At 37.5% G+C, this 18,016-nt stretch overlaps 1 protein-coding gene across 1 annotated transcript in view; it reads right to left on the bottom strand.

Annotated features, from left to right (window-relative positions):
* The window catches only part of spon1a (spondin 1a), an 84,271-nt gene that overhangs the window by 11,467 nt on the left and 54,788 nt on the right, over positions 1–18,016 (bottom strand). Inside the window, exons 8-11 of the mRNA XM_012855129.3 lie at positions 13,093–13,294; positions 10,732–10,872; positions 6,145–6,220; positions 5,398–5,580 (exon numbers count right to left, since the gene is read on the bottom strand). Of these exons, the coding sequence (XP_012710583.1) occupies positions 5,398–5,580; positions 6,145–6,220; positions 10,732–10,872; positions 13,093–13,294 (602 nt within the window). The remainder of the gene's footprint in view (positions 1–5,397; positions 5,581–6,144; positions 6,221–10,731; positions 10,873–13,092; positions 13,295–18,016) is intronic.

The following is an 18,016-nucleotide window of genomic DNA, read 5'->3' as shown; positions in this document are numbered from 1 at the left end:
GTGGCCCTGGGTGCCCGGTATACTTTAACCTCCGGTTATCACCCACAGACCAACGGTCAGACAGAACGTCTGAACCAGGAGCTGGAAGCCGCCCTCCGTTGTCTCACTTCTCAGAACCCAACTGACTGGAGTAAGTTCCTCCCTTGGGTCGAATATGCGCACAATAGCCATGTTTCCTCAGCCACTGGTTTATCCCCCTTTGAAGTGTCTTTAGGTTATCAGCCTCCTCTACTCCCAGAAGACAACTCACGTATCACAGTCCCCTCAGTAAAGGACCATATCGCCCGTTGTAAGCAGTATTGGAACCAGACCATCCAAGCCCTCAAGAACACTGCCGAGACCAATCGCCGATTCGCTGACCGGAGGCGCGTCCCTGCCCCCAGTTACCATCCCGGTCAGCGAGTCTGGCTTTCCACCCGAGACCTCCCCTCCCGAGCAGCCTCCAAGAAGCTGTCCCCACGTTTCACCGGCCCTTACGAGATCATCTCCATTGTCAGCCCCACAACTGTCCGTCTCCGTCTCCCATCTCACTCCCGAGTTCATCCAACGTTCCACGTCTCCCAAATCAAGCCCGTCGTCTCCAGCTCCTTGTGCCCTCCGGCCGAACCCCCTCCACCCGCCCAGGACCATCATGGGCGCCGCATCCAGCGGATCGTGACCTCCCGTCGGCGTGGTAAGGGGTTTCAATACCTCGTGGACTGGGTTGGCCGCGGTCCCGAGGATCGGACATGGCTCGCCGGCTCCTCCATCCCGGATCAGTCTCTTATCGACTCCTTCCGTTCCTCCCGTCCCTCCTCGTCATCCTCGGAATCGCCAGGTGGCGATCCTTGAGGGGGGGGTGGTGTCAGGACTCAGACAGCAGGGCTGTGCAGCTCCCGGCCAGTCCTGCTATTTTCCCTTCACAGGTGTTCGTGGTTGACTGGTGGGCGGAGACGCACACCTGCGACTCATCCAGCAGCACTCGACTGACTACAAGAACAGCGTTCGAACAGCGAGAGGACGCCAGAGTGTTTTCGTTGCGGTATGCTTCAGCAGCCACGACCTCTCGCCAGTTCTTCCCTCGATGCTAAAGCTTTGTCTCTGTGTTTCCCTAAAGGTTACCTTCTCGAGCTCCAAGATCCCCTTCGTGACTCATCTGTTCCCTCGACCTCCTCCCGAGTCGAGCCCGGATCCAAGGCTCACTCCTACGACCTCCGGTTCCCCTCGCTGTTCAGGATCCCGGTGCCACGGTGCTGCTCGGACCTCCTCGCCCCGCTCAACGGCAACCCGAACACCTGCCATCAACATCAAGCTGAGTCCTTACACACACAACCCTCCCGGCCGTGTACTCTCGCACCTTGTGGTAAGCTTACGCTCTGTAGTTATCTCTGTTAGCCTATGCTAGCACTAACCACTTACCTTACTCCTAGAACGATCCGGTTCCCCGTTCCCGAGCCTGCCCGAGCCGTCTCCTCGTTCCCCAGACCGTCCCACTGTCTCTGAGTTATCCTCCCGTCCGCAGACTGGTTCTGCTGTCTGAACCTCTCGAGTGAATAAAATTCTTAACTTATACCTGTGTAACCGAGTGTGATTCTGCATGTGGGCCCGACACCTTAAACCTAACATGACACTCTTCTTTTCTATTCCTATTACCTTCCCTACATTCCCCTACTTTTCTTTGAATGTTATAGTAAAATCTTGCCTTTTCTTCTCTATCCCATAATTCCTGCCATTTCTTTTTAAAATATATTTTACTAATATTCTTGACCTCATTTCTACTTATTTTGATATTTACCTCAACATTATCCCTTTTTGCTGCACTCTTAGCAAATTGATCCGCCAATTCATTTCCTACTATCCCAATATGAGCAGGAATCCAAATTAACTTAACCCTAGATCCATATTTTTTAATTTTAAAAATTGATTGGTTAATATTCAATATGATATCTTGTCTCGTTTCTGAGTTTTGTTCTAAGATACTTATTAATGCACTGCTTGAATCTGAACAAATCAATATTTCCTTCTTCCTTGTTTCCTCACACCACTCTAGAGCCATTAATATAGCCACTAGCTCACCTGTATAAACTGTCATTCTATCTGTTATTCTTTTATTTTTCATAATGTTTAAGTCCGGAATTATAAATGCTATTCCAATTTTATCATTTAACATTTTAGAAGCATCTGTAAATACTTGTAAATATTCAGCATATTCTTTATTTATATACTTTTCCACCTCTTTTTTTTCTATTTGTCTGCCTTTTCCCAATAAGTTTAAATCAACTTCAGGTTTTCCACTTACCCAAGGTGGAGTATTTGGAATACACATCACAGGACTAATTAAATAATGATTTATTCCTAACTCACTTATCTCATTATTTATAATCCATCCAAAACTATTGATTCTCTTTTTTTTAATTTTTTTCCTGACATGGTTGTAACATAACATTTGGAGGAAAGTTTTCCTTATGCCCTTTTACATTTGCCCAATAATTTATGGCTAGTTGTTTTCTTCTAAGTTCTAGTGGCATCTCCCCCATTTCAACTTGTAAAGCTGATACTGGGGTTGTTTTCATTGCTCCACAACAAGTTCTTAAAGCCTGATATTGTATTCTATCTATTTCTTTTAATAAACTATTAGAAGCTGAATTATATACAATACATCCGTAATCAATTACTGATCTAATTAGTCCTATATATATTGTTTTTAATACCTTCCTATCAGCTCCCCAATCTTTACCTCTTAAACATCTCATTATATTTAGGATTTTTTTACTTTTCTCAATTATTTTTTTTATATGCATCTTCGCAATTAGCTCCTCAGTATGCATTCAGGTTCTTCAGAGTCCAGCTAATTACTTGATTATTTGACTCAGGTGTGTCGGACCAGGGACATATCTAAAAGTTGCAGGACACCGACCCTTGAGGACTGGACTTTGACACCCATGGTTTAGGTGGAGTGTCTTCCTTTTTGTTATGGTCTTTGTGCCAGGTGGTAACAGCAACATTGTACAGACTGCTTTTCTGGTATTTTATGCATTTACTTTAATCTCAGTTAAAAAAAAATGTTTACCATATTATTCTAGTAGAAAATACAAGATCTGAAGTACAATCATTTGAATGGGGATGTACTATTTACTTGTCAAGAGATGGGTTATTCAGTATTTTAGCTGTATTTAATTAAACTCTAATGTATTGAAATGCAGGATGTCATATGGATTAGACAGGAGAAACAAACACACGTTTATTTCATAATTCAAGAATTTTAGCTTATCAGTTTAGCTTAAGTATATCACATTCATGAATATCAGATGATATGACACTCTTGTGTGAAATATGAACACAAAGAGCAGAGGAAGTGAAACCAGAGTTTAAACATCAGATAGTAAATATATTAAGCAGATGTAGGTCATTTTTCTGTCAATAGATTGGTTTTCTGTCAAATACATTTTATCACAGTAATACATATTATTTTGTGCACCCCACTCCCACTAGGTATATGCCGTGAGGGGAGAAACTGTAAGGTCACACAAATTTGCCTTTATTAAAAAAAAGCACACAACCAGGGTAAAACACATTACTTTACACAAAGTAAAGACAGACAATAAAAAAGAACAAGGACAAAAAAAAGACAAGAATGAACAAAAATAATTTACACATGCATGCAGGCATGCGCACACACTCATTGTAATTGTGAATATTACAATGCATAACAAAGAGGAAAACTGCTGACTTGACAGTTGTCCAGCAGAAACTTACATCTATCATAAGGAAGGTAGGCCACAAAATGTCAGATTTTGCTTTTTTGTTTTTGTTCCTGGACTGTTGTGGACTGATGAGTGCCTATCCATACCCTTATTGTGTGCACCACCTGGTTAAAGTTCCTGCTGAGATTTCTGTGTCTCACTTGGTCAACGCTGGGAACACGTCACCGTCTTCTCGTCAAGCCTGGTTCTGCATGCATGACCTGGTCAAGTCTGGTTCTGCCAACAACACCTGCATGCACTACCTGGTCAAGTCTGTCTTTGCCTGCATCTTCTGGTCCCATGTCCTTTCCTGCCTGCCTGGCACCATCACCAGTTTTAATAAGACTCTTAAAAGTAAACAATACTCTGTTTGGCTGAATTATCGGGTTCACCACATAGATGAACATTACACAAAAGGTGATTTATTTTAGTTGAAATAGTGCTTTATTCAAATATATTAGAATTTAAGTTTGGTGGTGGGAAAAGGTGTTGTAGAAAAACTTGAACAAATTACATTAAACCACAGTCTTGAGTGGTTATGGACCGCATAACCGCATCATTTTTACTTACACTGGATAAGTATATCAAGTTGTATTTTGTTCTATTTAACGACTTGTGCAAAGTACTTAATAAAAGGAAAATAAACTCACAGATTTTATGGATATAAGATATTTTTTGTAAAAGCAAGACTGGAGGTTTTTCGTGAGGACAGGAAAGTAAAGGTGTATAATGACCCCTTAGCTGCTGCAGCTGGATTGCGTGAGCTCGGAATCAACATGAACATTCCTGAGAAGGAAATTAATCTGGAGTTAACTTTGCAGACTGTAGGATGGAAGTCAGCCCGTACCCAAAGAAGGAGCCTCAGATCGTGAAATCATGGATAGAGTTAAAGCCCTTCTTGAAAAACACAATAGAGTTCCTTTGGAAAAGACACTTAAATGGAGTATTTAATTTATTTATTAATTATTTTTTCTGATTTTCATTTCTTTCCTTTTTCTCAAATTCTTGTTATTTGGTCTGTCCTGGAAAATAGTTTATGATAAAATCAGCAAGTGATCTAATTTTGAAAAGATGTGGTGTAACAGAATATAAAAAGGCATTGCAGTTACACTTTATATAGCACACAACTGAATGATTGTAATGTGAAAAGGAAGAATTGAAAAGCAAGATATGTTCTCTTAAACCCCTCAGCACTGTCATGGGTTGATCACCTCCAGATCATGCTGTACCAATGCGGTAATTGAAGAAAAAGAAGGTCTGACCGAGATGTGAGTGTATACATTTTGAAGTCCATTGACTAACTTTTAAGTAGGTCATCATTTCAAGATAAAATATTATTTTCTTAGTTAGTTTTATTTATTATCTATATTCTATGAGATACTGAATTTGGGTTTTCATCAGCTATAATCATTAAAATTAACAGAAATAAATATTTTAAATGTATCACTCTTTGTGTAACAAATCTAATTTGGGTTTATTTTTTTATGAAATGAAACAGTAGCAATGATATTCTAAAATAACAGATACAAATGGATATTCAAACATTTGCATGCAGTGTAAAGAAAAACAAAAAAAAAATCTGGCTCATATTTTGCATATTAGATGATTAGAAAGCTACTAGCAAACATCGTGTATACAATGCATTGTGTATACACTGCATACAACACACACTAACCTTCATCGCTACATCCAGGCCCCATGCATGGCTCAAAATCCTGAGTATGTGGGCAAGGGACACTAAGGTCCAACTGGGCCTTCAGCATCCTCTGCCTCATCCTTTTCCCCTTTTCACAAGTGGCTGAGCTACAGGCAGACCATGGAGACCAGTTGGAGTAGATACAGGTTTCAGGAGTATCATCTGCAACACATAAAAATCAGAAAACCCATTAGCATATTTGTCTAAAACTTTTAAGTTTATTTTTCACCACTCCAGGTGATAAACCTGCTCATATACACTCTCTCAACATAAACACACTATACACATACCTTCACCCACCTGCACACACGCATCAACACAGAATAATCCAAATGGATGATGGTCATACAATCACAGGTTGCTATTATATCAATGTGACCTGTCTACTTTGATTTTGATTTAATAAAATCAATCATTTAATTAGGATACTGACTTGAGCTATCTTTTTTTAAGAGCAAAACTTCCCTGGTACATGTAGGCAACCAGCTCTTGTACATAGTATGCCTGAAATCCAGCAAGAACTACTTAATTTTATTGTGTGGGTGTATGTGGGTTAGTGTGTATGTGTGTGTGTGTGTGTGTGTGTGTGTGTGTGTGTGTGTGTGTGTGTGTGTGTGTGTGTGTGTGTGTGTGTGTGTGTGTGTGTGTGTTGGGATGCGAAAAAGAGATATAGAAAGCAATGGAGAAAGAGACAGAGAAACAGGAAAAGAGAATATTTATTAATACCTTCCTCTTTCTCCTCCTGGGCAATGTCTGCTACAATGTCATCAACATTGTCCGGGACAATGTTGCACTGCTCGCCCTGAGGACAGATAACATATTACATAATTAAACTGCTCTGAAAGGTGTATACCATATTATACAATATTATGAGATAGCTATTATAAGAAAATACAGGAATGCATTCGGCATGTGTGTGTTATTGAAATAAATGAAACAGTAATGTTCCCACAGCAACCTCTAGATGCCACTGAAGGACAACAAACGTTGTATTGGTTTCCGCTAAGCAGTTGGATTTCTAAGAGAAAATATTTAATATTTGCTTTATATTCCTGTTTAAGGAATTTAAACATTCTCTTATACTCTTAATTATAGTATTATACTTAATTATACTTTTAATTTAAAAGTATAAGAGAGAATAAATGCTGAATTGTAGCTGCTCTGGCCATATGAACTGAAAATCAATAGATAACAGATTTGGACAAGCAATTATTTAATAGTCGCATTAAGAAACTTAAAGAAACTATTCAGTGGAGCATTTTCTTCTAAAGAAGTATATGTAGACACTAAAAGTACAGAAGGGGGATGATAAATAAATATTTCCCTGGCTGATTTCTCAAAATGACAAATTATTTTAAAAGCATGCTAAAGAGAAAACCTCTGATATGCCTTTGTACCTATTTGGGTCAATGACATCACAAGTGGCACAAGAACTGTGTCTCTTGCATAAGTAAACACGAGGGATGATGAGTGACTTTTGACAAATTTCAACAAATTCTGAACCATATGACATCATATTCAGTTTATTTTAGAGCAAATCTTCTCTCAAAGCATTATACTAAAAAAATCTGATTTATATGCAGTAAAGTAAATACATTTATATATAGTGTCTTGCCACAGTATCCATCCTCCTTAAATGGGTCCAGTCACGTATTATGACCATAAAAAAACATATATTCAACGTCGTCAACTAAAACAATATACACCAAGTCCTGATAGTGTTTACTTAGTCTTTTTTGAGCCTGAAAAGAAATAGGGCATCTACCAGCAGTACCACCGAACTATCAGAAAGCAAGATGGTGGCAATTAATGCAGCTACTGTAAGAGCCAGTAGACTGTCCTGTAATACTTCAAAGTAAAGCATCAGCTCGGCGGGGTGGAAGACCAATCCGATCTACAGGGCTACTTAACCTTTTTCTTTTTGCACCTCCCCTCCGGCGTTGCTGACTCGCTCTGCTCCATCACAGATATACATATGTAGGGCAAACAGTGCAGCAGGAGCTAGAAAGTTTCGTCCTGTAACAAGTAGGTTTCCCGATTGACCTTCTCAGTTGTTGAGCCCCTGGGCAAGACACTTCACCCGCTTTGCCTGTTGGCTGTGGTCAGAAGGCTTGGTAGCACTTATGTATGGCAGCCTCACTTCTGTCAGTCTGCCCCAGGGCAGCTGTGGCTACAAATGGAGCTCACAACCGCCATATGCACAATGCTCATTGAGTGTATATATAATCATATAATTATGATTGTATTTTTTCATTATAATGTCATTATAACATATGCCCATTATTTCCATTGTTTACTCTGCGCAATATCATAATTCTGGTCACGTGGTCTTGTTACGGTAAATATTCTAACAAATAGAGCAAACACAAAGTGTAAAATAGAGAAATAAAATATAATAAGCCAATGTAATAATTTAATCAGAAAAGTCATAGACTTTACGAAAATAAATTTTTAAAGTCCAGCCACAGGAAAGTGAATAGGAATAGATTTATTTTTAAGGACAGTTTAAGTTCAAGGATAGTGTTGTCAATAATCCTTAAATCCTCCAAACTTTGCTGACGTAACCCAGCTAAATGCTAGAATCTCCTCTGTTGAATCACTAACAGGGATTCACCATCTTGTGAGTCCATAAACGTTTTTAAGACGGCTATCCTGTGAGAGTCCATAAACGTATGTTGGTAGAGTCAGCTCCATTAAAAGAATAATTTACCGAGGGCAAATCCACACAACAATAGCAATCAATTGTCTAAAATGTTATAGATTTAGAATTCAGCAAATTACTTTTAAAACATTATTTTATTCAAATAATATTTCAATTTTCCTTTGCATTGTGAACTGGTTGCTTGAACACATTCTAAGTCTTATACTTAGTTAGTTTTAAGGCTAATTTGTGCTCATGGAAGCATGTTTTTAACAGGGAATATTTAATCATGATTACATAACAATAACATAGCAAAACTGATCAGGGCATGTTTTCTACAGATGAGAAATCAGCTCTAAAGTGAGTTTGAGTGATTTTTACTGTGGATATTAAAAAAGTGCATTTTACTAATAAAGTTCCTCATAAAATGATCAACCACATCATCTCCTATTTGCATGCCAAGCACGCAGTACCCAAGTCAAACTTTGAGTCGATACAAGCAACATAAAGTCTTGCCTCTACATCTTTAAGCTCAATAAATTGTTAGTTTTATGCTGTTGAATGTAATTGCTTGGTAATAATAGTATAGTTGTTATAAATCTTAATAAAAAGAAGTAAAAAAAATAAAGTTCCTTCATAAAATGATCGACCATATCAACTCCTATTTGCATGCCAAGCACGCAGTACCCGAGTCAAACTTTGAGTCGATACAAGCAACATAAAGTCTTGCCTCTACATCTTTAAGCTCAATAAATTGTTAGTTTCATGCTGTTGAATGTAATTACTTGGTAATAATAGTATAGTTGTTATAAACCTTAGTAAAAAGAAGTTAAATTGATGACTCTACTGTCTCTGTTACCTGAAAGATCAGTAACTGCATCCCAGCAAAGCACTCCTGTAAATCTTTGTTGCAGCTTTCTCAGAACTGGCACTTATCGCAACTCTATTTTTGTGCCATTTTAAAATACAGCACTGTTGCCTTGCAGCAGGTAGGTTCTGAGTTTGAATCCCTGCCTGGGGTCTTCCTGCATCAAGATTGCATGTTTTACTTGTAGATGTGTGGGTTCTCTCTAGGTACTCCAGCTTACTCCCATGACTATTAGGTTAATTGATTACTCTAAATAACCCTTGGGCATAAGTTTATGTGTGCATGGTTTTTGTCCTTATTGCCTCTGTGTTTCAATGTTATGGAAAAGCAACTTGTCCAGGGTGTTTCCCCGTCTCTCGCCCAATGATAGCTGGAGATAGGCACCAGCTCTCCCATGGATAAGTGGGTTTAGATAATGAATGGATGGTTGGATGGATTGTAAAATACAACAGAGATATTCAGTGTATTCAGTATTCAGTGCTTTACACATCCTAAAAGATAAGAATGTAAAAGAATTAAAAAAAACAATACAAGGAAAATACAATAAAACAAGTAGAATAGAAAGCAGATACATATAAACAAACAGTAAAACCACAAAAGTGAACATCTCAAACTGAGAAAAAAAGTTTTGAAAACAGAAGGTAAGTTGGATTGCCTTATAAAGATATTTTGTTCCAACGTTTTGTGCTCATGTCTCTATTTCTCTGTCTTTGGAAAACTAATAAAAATGTATCAGTTGATTTAAGCGAGTAAGAGGAGGTGTGCAGATGAAACAGGTCTGACATATACTGGCTGTCAAAGCCATGAAGACAATTACAACCAAATACATTTTTTTTTTCATCAATCCAAAAATAAACCAGTAGCCAAATAATTGCTGCTAAAACATGTAAAACTTTGGTACCCATGAAACGTAAGCAGCAGCTTTTTGGACCAGCTGCAGTTGAGCCACTTAAGTTTTGTTAAGCCTAGCGTAGAGTGTAATGTGATATAAAGCATTACATCAGTGAAACAAAACAGTGATTGACTGGACCAGACAAAAACTGCCATATAATAAGACAGATTGGGCTTTAAAATGTTTCAGTTACAGCAGATGTCCATGCCAGAGTCTGAGATTAGAACACTTTTCATTTTAATGCAATTTCCTCTTCAAATCATTTTGCTTTTACCATGTTTTTAACTCATAAAGGTAAATCAGATGGAACAGTTGTTGCACTACATTTTTAATTGTCTATAGTGTTTTCTGTACAAGTGATATAACAAAAAAACTTTACACATTTTAATGCTAAAATGCTGCCTGGTGGATGTGTTTTTCACCTGGCAACATCGAGTTGCCTGTTGAAAATACAAAGTCATCATTGAATCGTCAGTGGTACTGCAGAACCCTTATCTCCAAAAAAATATTTGACATTAGTTGTCCTGTCACAACAATACTTCTAGAGTTAAGTCTGTAAAAGAGGAAAATTAGCAATAGTGGAGTGGGCCATCAGGTTTAAAGACACACTGCCATTTATTACGGTCACTTCTGTTGGCGTCTGCTGTGCAGTTTTTACCCAACTTGAGTCAATTAAATGTTTTACTCTTGACAAGACTGTGCCCAAAACACTGTGGCAAATGTCAGACTGAGAAAACACTGCATAAGAGGTGGCTGGGGTGGAGCATTACAACCTGCCCTCTAAAGGAAGCTCCCCTGACAATATTTAGAAACTGATGGGGAAAAACTGAGCTGTTGCAAGCTATGTAGTATTTTACCCAAACCATGAGTTTTCAGAAAATAAAGATGTGTCTAGTGGGAAGGCAAACAGACCTTTCTGGCAATACGCTCCACTATGACCCTTGCCACAGGAGTGATGGCGCCTCCCTCAGGATCATAAAACGGGCTCTGAGGGTGATCCAGACTGGTAAGAGGACGTATTTTGTCCTGGGGTGCAGTTGGCTTGTTCGGAGACTGAAAGAAAAAAAGAAAAGAAAGAAAACATTACATGGACGACAAAGTGTTTCTATGGGATTTCAAAAATAACCCACTGTCAGGATTTTAAGGGGAAAAAAAGCACATTTGCACAAGTGAAAAAGAGTGTCAAAGTGACACATATAAAAGTCACCCAAAGTAAAAGTTTCAAAGTCAGAGAGCAGCAGCCGAAGAGCAGCATACTTTACTGAAAATTATCTTATTAGTCAACAGTAAAGGTCTGCCAGCATGGGGCTGATAGAAGCCGTGCCAGAGGCAGTCTAGAGGCATAAGACCAGCCCATTCCTCACCCCCCAACCGAGGCTACTCAGAGGGGGAAAAAAAGAAAGAGCAGCTTTGTTTGGTTCAGTGAGAAAGAGAAAGATAGGGGAAATGGTACTGAGTGGCCACTGATTAAAAGATATAGTAAAAGTAATGACACAAAGGATAGATCTCATTACTCTGTCACAGGCCTGTGCCTTTAATGACTTTGTCCCAGACAGCCAAAGTCCCCATACTTTTTAATAGCCACAACTTCCCAATGCACTGCTTCACTGCACATTTATGGATATAGGGCTTCTCTTGAATGATACATGTATGTTTTGTGGCCACTATGATGAAAAATATTTTATTAAATTTTATCTAATGTTTGGGGATAAGTTATTTTAGATTCACTCTACTGTATCAAACATCTGTTCTTCAAATGAGAAGAAGATTGAGATATTTGATTACAATAACCCCAAGTATGTTAGGGGGAGTAGAGGCTTCGAAAGCAAAGAACACTGAACCTACTGTTAAACAGGGTAGTGGTAGCATCATGCTGTGGGCTGTTTTACCACTAGAAATACTGTGCATTATACAACATTGTTAGTCTGATAAAGGGGGAGGATTGCATCTAAATTCTTTGCTGTCACATCAAATCAGCATCTAGACAGTTATATTTTGGATATGTGGATGTTTCATCGGGACTAAGAGTTCAAACACAATGTAAAACTGGATTTTAGATGAGCACAGCAAATCAACAAGCTTCTGAATCTTATTTTATTTTTCAAAGACATTGAATTTGTGTGCTGCATAACAAAATGTGTTTGTGCTTTATTTACAGTTTGAGTGAAATTACTATTTGAAGTTGTAAGAATCACAAATTAAGTTTTCAATTATATTAGATTAACGCAGCAGTTTGATGCTGAAGTTATTGCATTATATTCATGTGCAAATTACTCCCTGTGGGGAACTGAGAACTGGCAGCATAAAGCAACAGGCTCAATCCGTGGGTTGAACTGTAATATTTAACCGCATGATTTTAGGCAACACTTGCCTTTCTGTTTATATGTTTACAAAAGTATAAAACGTTAACAATCAGTACATAACGTTGTTGTTTTTTTATCCAAAACTGCTGCACAAAGTAGTGTAACTGTGTAGGGGGTAGTCAAAGCCATGTGTGCATCCTCATGAGCTCCGAGGGATCTGCTAGAGGTGTACACATGTGGTCACAAAACCTACAGACTAATCTGTTGGTGCAGACGGGAGAACACAGCTGACAGAGTGACTTCTGTGGGGGAGGAGAAGCAATGCTTAAGGCAGTTATGGGTAGACTGAAAGGCAGAGGAAACTTTAATTTATTTTTCATCCCAGAGGTTTGTGTAGACATTTGAAAAACTGACTTTGAATGTGGTCAGACAGGCTGATGAAGAAGAAGTGGTCAGTATAATGACAAGGTCAAAATCAGACCTGCTCTGTGATGAGGGCAAGCAGGAAGGTTATGAGTGGGGCATAATAAATGTGAGTTATGAAAAGAATAAAAATAATCGTAAATTGTAGGTTTTTAAACCCAAGGTGAGCCACAACATGTGAAGGTTTGCTGAATAAAAAATAGTTAACTCTTACCTTCTTTTACTATAACTAAATGTCATTGTAAGTTATTTGTTTAAATGAATATATACTTGAAGGGTGTGTGCTGACTTTTGCTTAAGTGTAAACAGTCCAACCCCTGTTCATGGGTTAGTGTAATATTTTCAGCAAATTGCAAAGCCTATGTAATTTTGCACTGCAAAAAGCTGTGTATTTGTTTGACAGGAAACATGTCTTTTATTTTTATTTGACTTCAAATATTACAAAAAAGAATGTCTTTCATTTTGTATGCTTATGGTAAAACCAATGGAGAAATGCAATGTCCCACTCTTGCAATTAAAACCCACATGAACAAATGTTTGCACTGACCTCATATGACACTCCGCTATCAGTGCCGGCATCCCATGGGATCAGGTCCTGGACCACCCTCTGGGCCCAGCCGCACTCTTTGGTGCACAGGTCCTCTGCAGACAGACCCACGTTCCAGTCTGGACTGGGTCCCATCATGGTCAGGAAGGACATGAGGTGGCGGGTTCGGTCCACAGAGAATTCAGCTGAGGGGGCAGCGCGCCTGAGCAAGAGAGTTAGCTCTAAGTGAATCAGAGCAGTATGTTGATGCGAGTAAAAAAAGACGAAACAGCAGCTGTTAGCTGTATCCCAACGGAGAGCTGAAATAATTCCTAAGGCTGTGGCATAACAAATGTCGTGTCCCTCTTGCATCCTGAGGCAATGCTGCACTAGTCCAACTAATGAGACACAGTTGCCCTAAACAAACCCAATGATGCATTTAGTTAAACCAAATGCACTTTGAAAGGCACACATTTTCTAAGTTTGTCACAATGAAGCCTCCCTGACAAAGACTGGGGTTCACTTTAACAATTTACATATTTACATATTACTAAAAGAGCAATTTTAACAAATACACTAAAGCTCCAATCTGATAATGACTCAAAATCAAAACCCTCAAAAGAACAAATATTATCTAAATCATTTCATCTTTTTTTACTATATTTAAAATGTAGATATATTGCTTGATCTAAACCATATCACCTTTTTTTATTGAGGACCTACAACTCTTTGCAGCTTCAGTTTCAGGTTTTATGTTTCAGAGCTTTCCAAACATCAGGGAACATTCAAGTTGAGATCATACGAGTAAATGATGAACTAGACAATCCTGTCTTGCTATGTGTAACTCTGGTCCGTTGCATTGTCATAAATTTAGTTGGTTTATTGTATACTCCCTGTGCCAGAGCACATCACCCCCACATTTGCTCTGTTCCAGCATCGGACCAAACCACACACACACACACACACACACACACACACACACACACACACACACACACACACACACACACACACACGCAGATCCCTGGCCATCTGTCTTGTCCAATGATTGACAGCTAAACTAATTACAAAAAATTTCCCAGCCAATACACGATTAATTAGAAACAGGAAGCTTCTTGTTGAAACATAGACAATTAGACAGTCATTCCTCCTTGGCTTTCATAATGCCCAATCAAATCCACATGACCAGCCCAGTCCTGCCCTTGCAGAGCCTGCTAATGATTGTCTTGGAGGATGAGAAATAAGCGTTATTTCCTGGGAACACACTTCTTGACTGTATTCTCACTGACACTCAAGCTTTATGAAAATTGATCAAATGAAGGAGACAAAAACCAAGCCCTGTAACAAATAAGCTACAGTTAATTGTAAAAGAAACCCCTAATAAAATGCATCTTAATTTCAAAATGTAAGACGTTTTGAAGTGTGGCTAGATAAAACAAGCAATATATATATATATATATATATATATATATATATATATATATATATATATATATATATATATATATATATATATAAAACTCTTTTGATATGTACTGTGATTTCCAGTTACAGCACTCAATATTAAATAGAAATTTTCATAAAGTGAAGCAGTGTCAGTGTTTCATGTCCCACACTTCTCAGATGGAAGCCACTACTATCAACTCCAAAAAGCTGAATGCTGTTCATTAATGGCTGCATTCTGTTCTTCAAAGAAGATCTTTACTTCACATTGTTGACAGCTAACTTCTTTTTTTAGTTGCTAATCACATATAAACCAGGGAACACCAAAGCATTCTTTAGATCCTTAGGAGGATGCCTGACAAAAGAGAGGGAAAGGGAGACAACAAAGAGTCAGCCTAAGTGTCAGGAAGGCACTCAGGCTGACAGGAAAATAGTATAATCCTTTAAAAAGGAGTAAGGTGTGACATTACAGTGTTTAGGCAGAGGAATAAAACTTAAGTGATGAAATTAAAAGGGGAACATAATGTAATAATCAGTGGGAAGAAACTAACCTGGCGAGCCAGATTGATAATGTCTAGCAATCTTGGTTTAGTTTTACACATTTCCGGGCATTTATGATAAGACAAATACAGCTACAATTCAACTTGCTGGCAAGGTGAGGAAGAAACAGGGCAAACATAAAAGAGGTTGTCTGAAGCTGTTCTATCTCATAATGAAGTTTATCCCTCCAGTGTGATTCTCATAGAATTAATAAAGAAAAAGATAATTAAAATGCATGTGTGATACATACATTACAGTATTATTTGGAAAAACTGGCAAGCTATTGTTGAAGAAAACCAGCAAAGATGTTTAATTTAATTAAAAATGTCTGTGGAGAACTTGCATTTTGGTTTTTGGACAACTTTGTTTCTAAATTATGTTAAACATTCATTATTCTAGGCCTCGATTATGGAACCGAAAGAGATAGAGCGTAGCCATTTATACATTGTGTCTGATACACAACAGAGTGTAAATGCCAACAATGCTATAAATGCTACAATAATTTCAATCAATCTAAAAATATATATTATTGCTAATTAGTGTAAAATATTCATATTTAGTAATGTGTTATACACTGAACAAAGCCCAAGATAGAAAGATCTTAACCCTGTTTGTGGTTGAATAATACAATTTTAATGCTTTATTACATGTGATATTGCTATCCCAGTATTCACCAACAATATCACATATCTCACGTTTTCATGTCCTAATTAAAGAGCATGCATTCTTTGCTTTGTTACTTATACTGATATACACATAAGCAGGTGCAGTTTTAAAGCTTGCCGACATGCATATACATTAGTACTCATAAATGCAGGTCAGACAAAAATGTATTCATGTCTATAAGACTCTCAATGTTTACTATGTATTTTTCATTCAGGTAGATAAAGTATGTACTTGACCAATGGCGGACTTAGCCAATGTGGGGCACTAGGGAAACTTTTGGGAAAGGACCCTCCTCCAAGTCTGCCCTGAGTGTGAAAGGTTCCGTAGAGCTTCATGCTGCAATACAGAGAATCAAACAGTAGTGCAACATTCCCCTGGCCCCTACAGCTAAAGAATCAGAGACATGAGCTACAGCGTCCAATAAAAAATTTGTACAATCATCTGGAGGAAGCAGTCAAAATCCGACCATGCACATCCGCGTTCACAATACAAAATGTTTGTTGTGCCTTAGTCAGAAACGCGGCTGCACTGTATAGGAGGCATGGCTTTCAGCTCCGTTGAGGACGGGAAGAGGCACTAAAGTGGCTAAATTATCCCTATATCTCTCCTCGTTTAAGAAACCTTTAATATTTTGATTTAGGAAAAATATTCATGTTACTACATTTTGTTTAAGCCATATACACTTTGCAGTAAAGTACTGTTAATCACACAAAAACATGTTTAATAAAAAAGATTTACAATACTTTTACTTTTACTACCTACTTTTTAACATTATACTTGATTTGAAAGATGAAGACACACAAAGTATAAGACTGACTCAAAAAACATTTCACTGTAGGAGATAATGACAGCTTTTAGAATCTTTAGAAAAACCTTAATATGAATTTCTGCTCATTCTCTCTAACAAAATTTGTTCTTAAACTCAGAAAATGCTGTAAAGTTGATTTTCTTAAAACTTAATCTAATGGTAAGATCCTAGAACCAGATTTATTTAGCCCATTTTAATGACAAGAGCCTTCTAAACATTTAACTAAAATTGATTCTCAAAATATGCTCCTTTTTTAATGTACGTGTTTTCCTGAAACTTTCCAGCCCATGTTTCCACTATTTTCTTTTGTACTGCAAAACAGTCTGAAGTTTTCAACTGAGCATGTCACCCATTATTGCATTTTCACTATTACACACTTTCTATGGTAAAAAAGGTTTTACTTGATGGATATTTAAAATATAACATAGAGCTTCATGCTTGAGCTTTCTCAGATTCTCATCTTTTATCCTGATATCAGTATTAATATTTAGAAACTGTATAAATAAAATTATAATAATAATTGGATAATTCAATGATACATATTGATCGATAGACGTGTGGTTCAATAAAAAAGGGTCAATAAAAAGTTCAGTAGAAGAACAGTTTTCCTTCTTTTTGCATTCTAGCCTACCATGTAGGTTAAAACACCAGTCATCACAACCATACAATCAGAAACGCAGACCCAGGAATACTCCTTCACCAAGCGTCAAAGAGTTCAGAGAGCACATGTTTGTTTTTTTTCATTTTATATCTCTTACTGGTAAAAAGTTGGTTCAATAACAGGTTGAGTTTGAAGTCAGTGTTCTTTATTTAAAAATAGGTCATTAACTAACAGCATAAAATGACCAGGGCTGCACTTAAAATATGTTCTGAATTTTTCTGATAATTATTGATATTGATCGATCTGATTTCTATTTTGTCAATGTGTTTTTTTTCTAAATATTATCCAGCCCTAGTTTGCATGTATTATTTTGAGTAAAAGTGTATCCCTGTTTAGCATATATAATATCATACATTACATGTGTTATTGAGAAAAATAAAACTGTTGACTAATAAATTATACATTTATGATTAATTACGATGATTTCTTTACTAATTAACAACCCAGAGCTGCATGTTTACAATTAGCACGGAAAATATGAAAGAGAAGATATTCTCACTATGTCCTACTGGGACCATTAGATGTTATATATATATATATATATATATATATATATATATATATATATATATATAGATAGATAGATAGATAGATAGATAGATAGATAGATAGATAGATAGATAGATAGATAGATAGATAGATAGATAGATAGATAGATAGATAGATAGATAGATAGATAGATAGATAGATAGATAGATGTCCTGCTTTTTCGTGTCTACAGGTAGAATTGAACCGGTTGTGGTAATGACAAGCAATGTGGTGATCTGAATGACCTTTTAATGTGTTTAGCTACTTAAGGAATAAATGCTTTGATTTTTATTTTAAAC

This window comes from Fundulus heteroclitus, chromosome 4 (genome assembly GCF_011125445.2).
Source record: "Fundulus heteroclitus isolate FHET01 chromosome 4, MU-UCD_Fhet_4.1, whole genome shotgun sequence".
NCBI lineage: Eukaryota > Metazoa > Chordata > Actinopteri > Cyprinodontiformes > Fundulidae > Fundulus > Fundulus heteroclitus.
The sequence above is the reverse complement of the archived record's forward strand: the minus strand, read 5'-3'. Positions and strand labels throughout refer to the sequence as shown.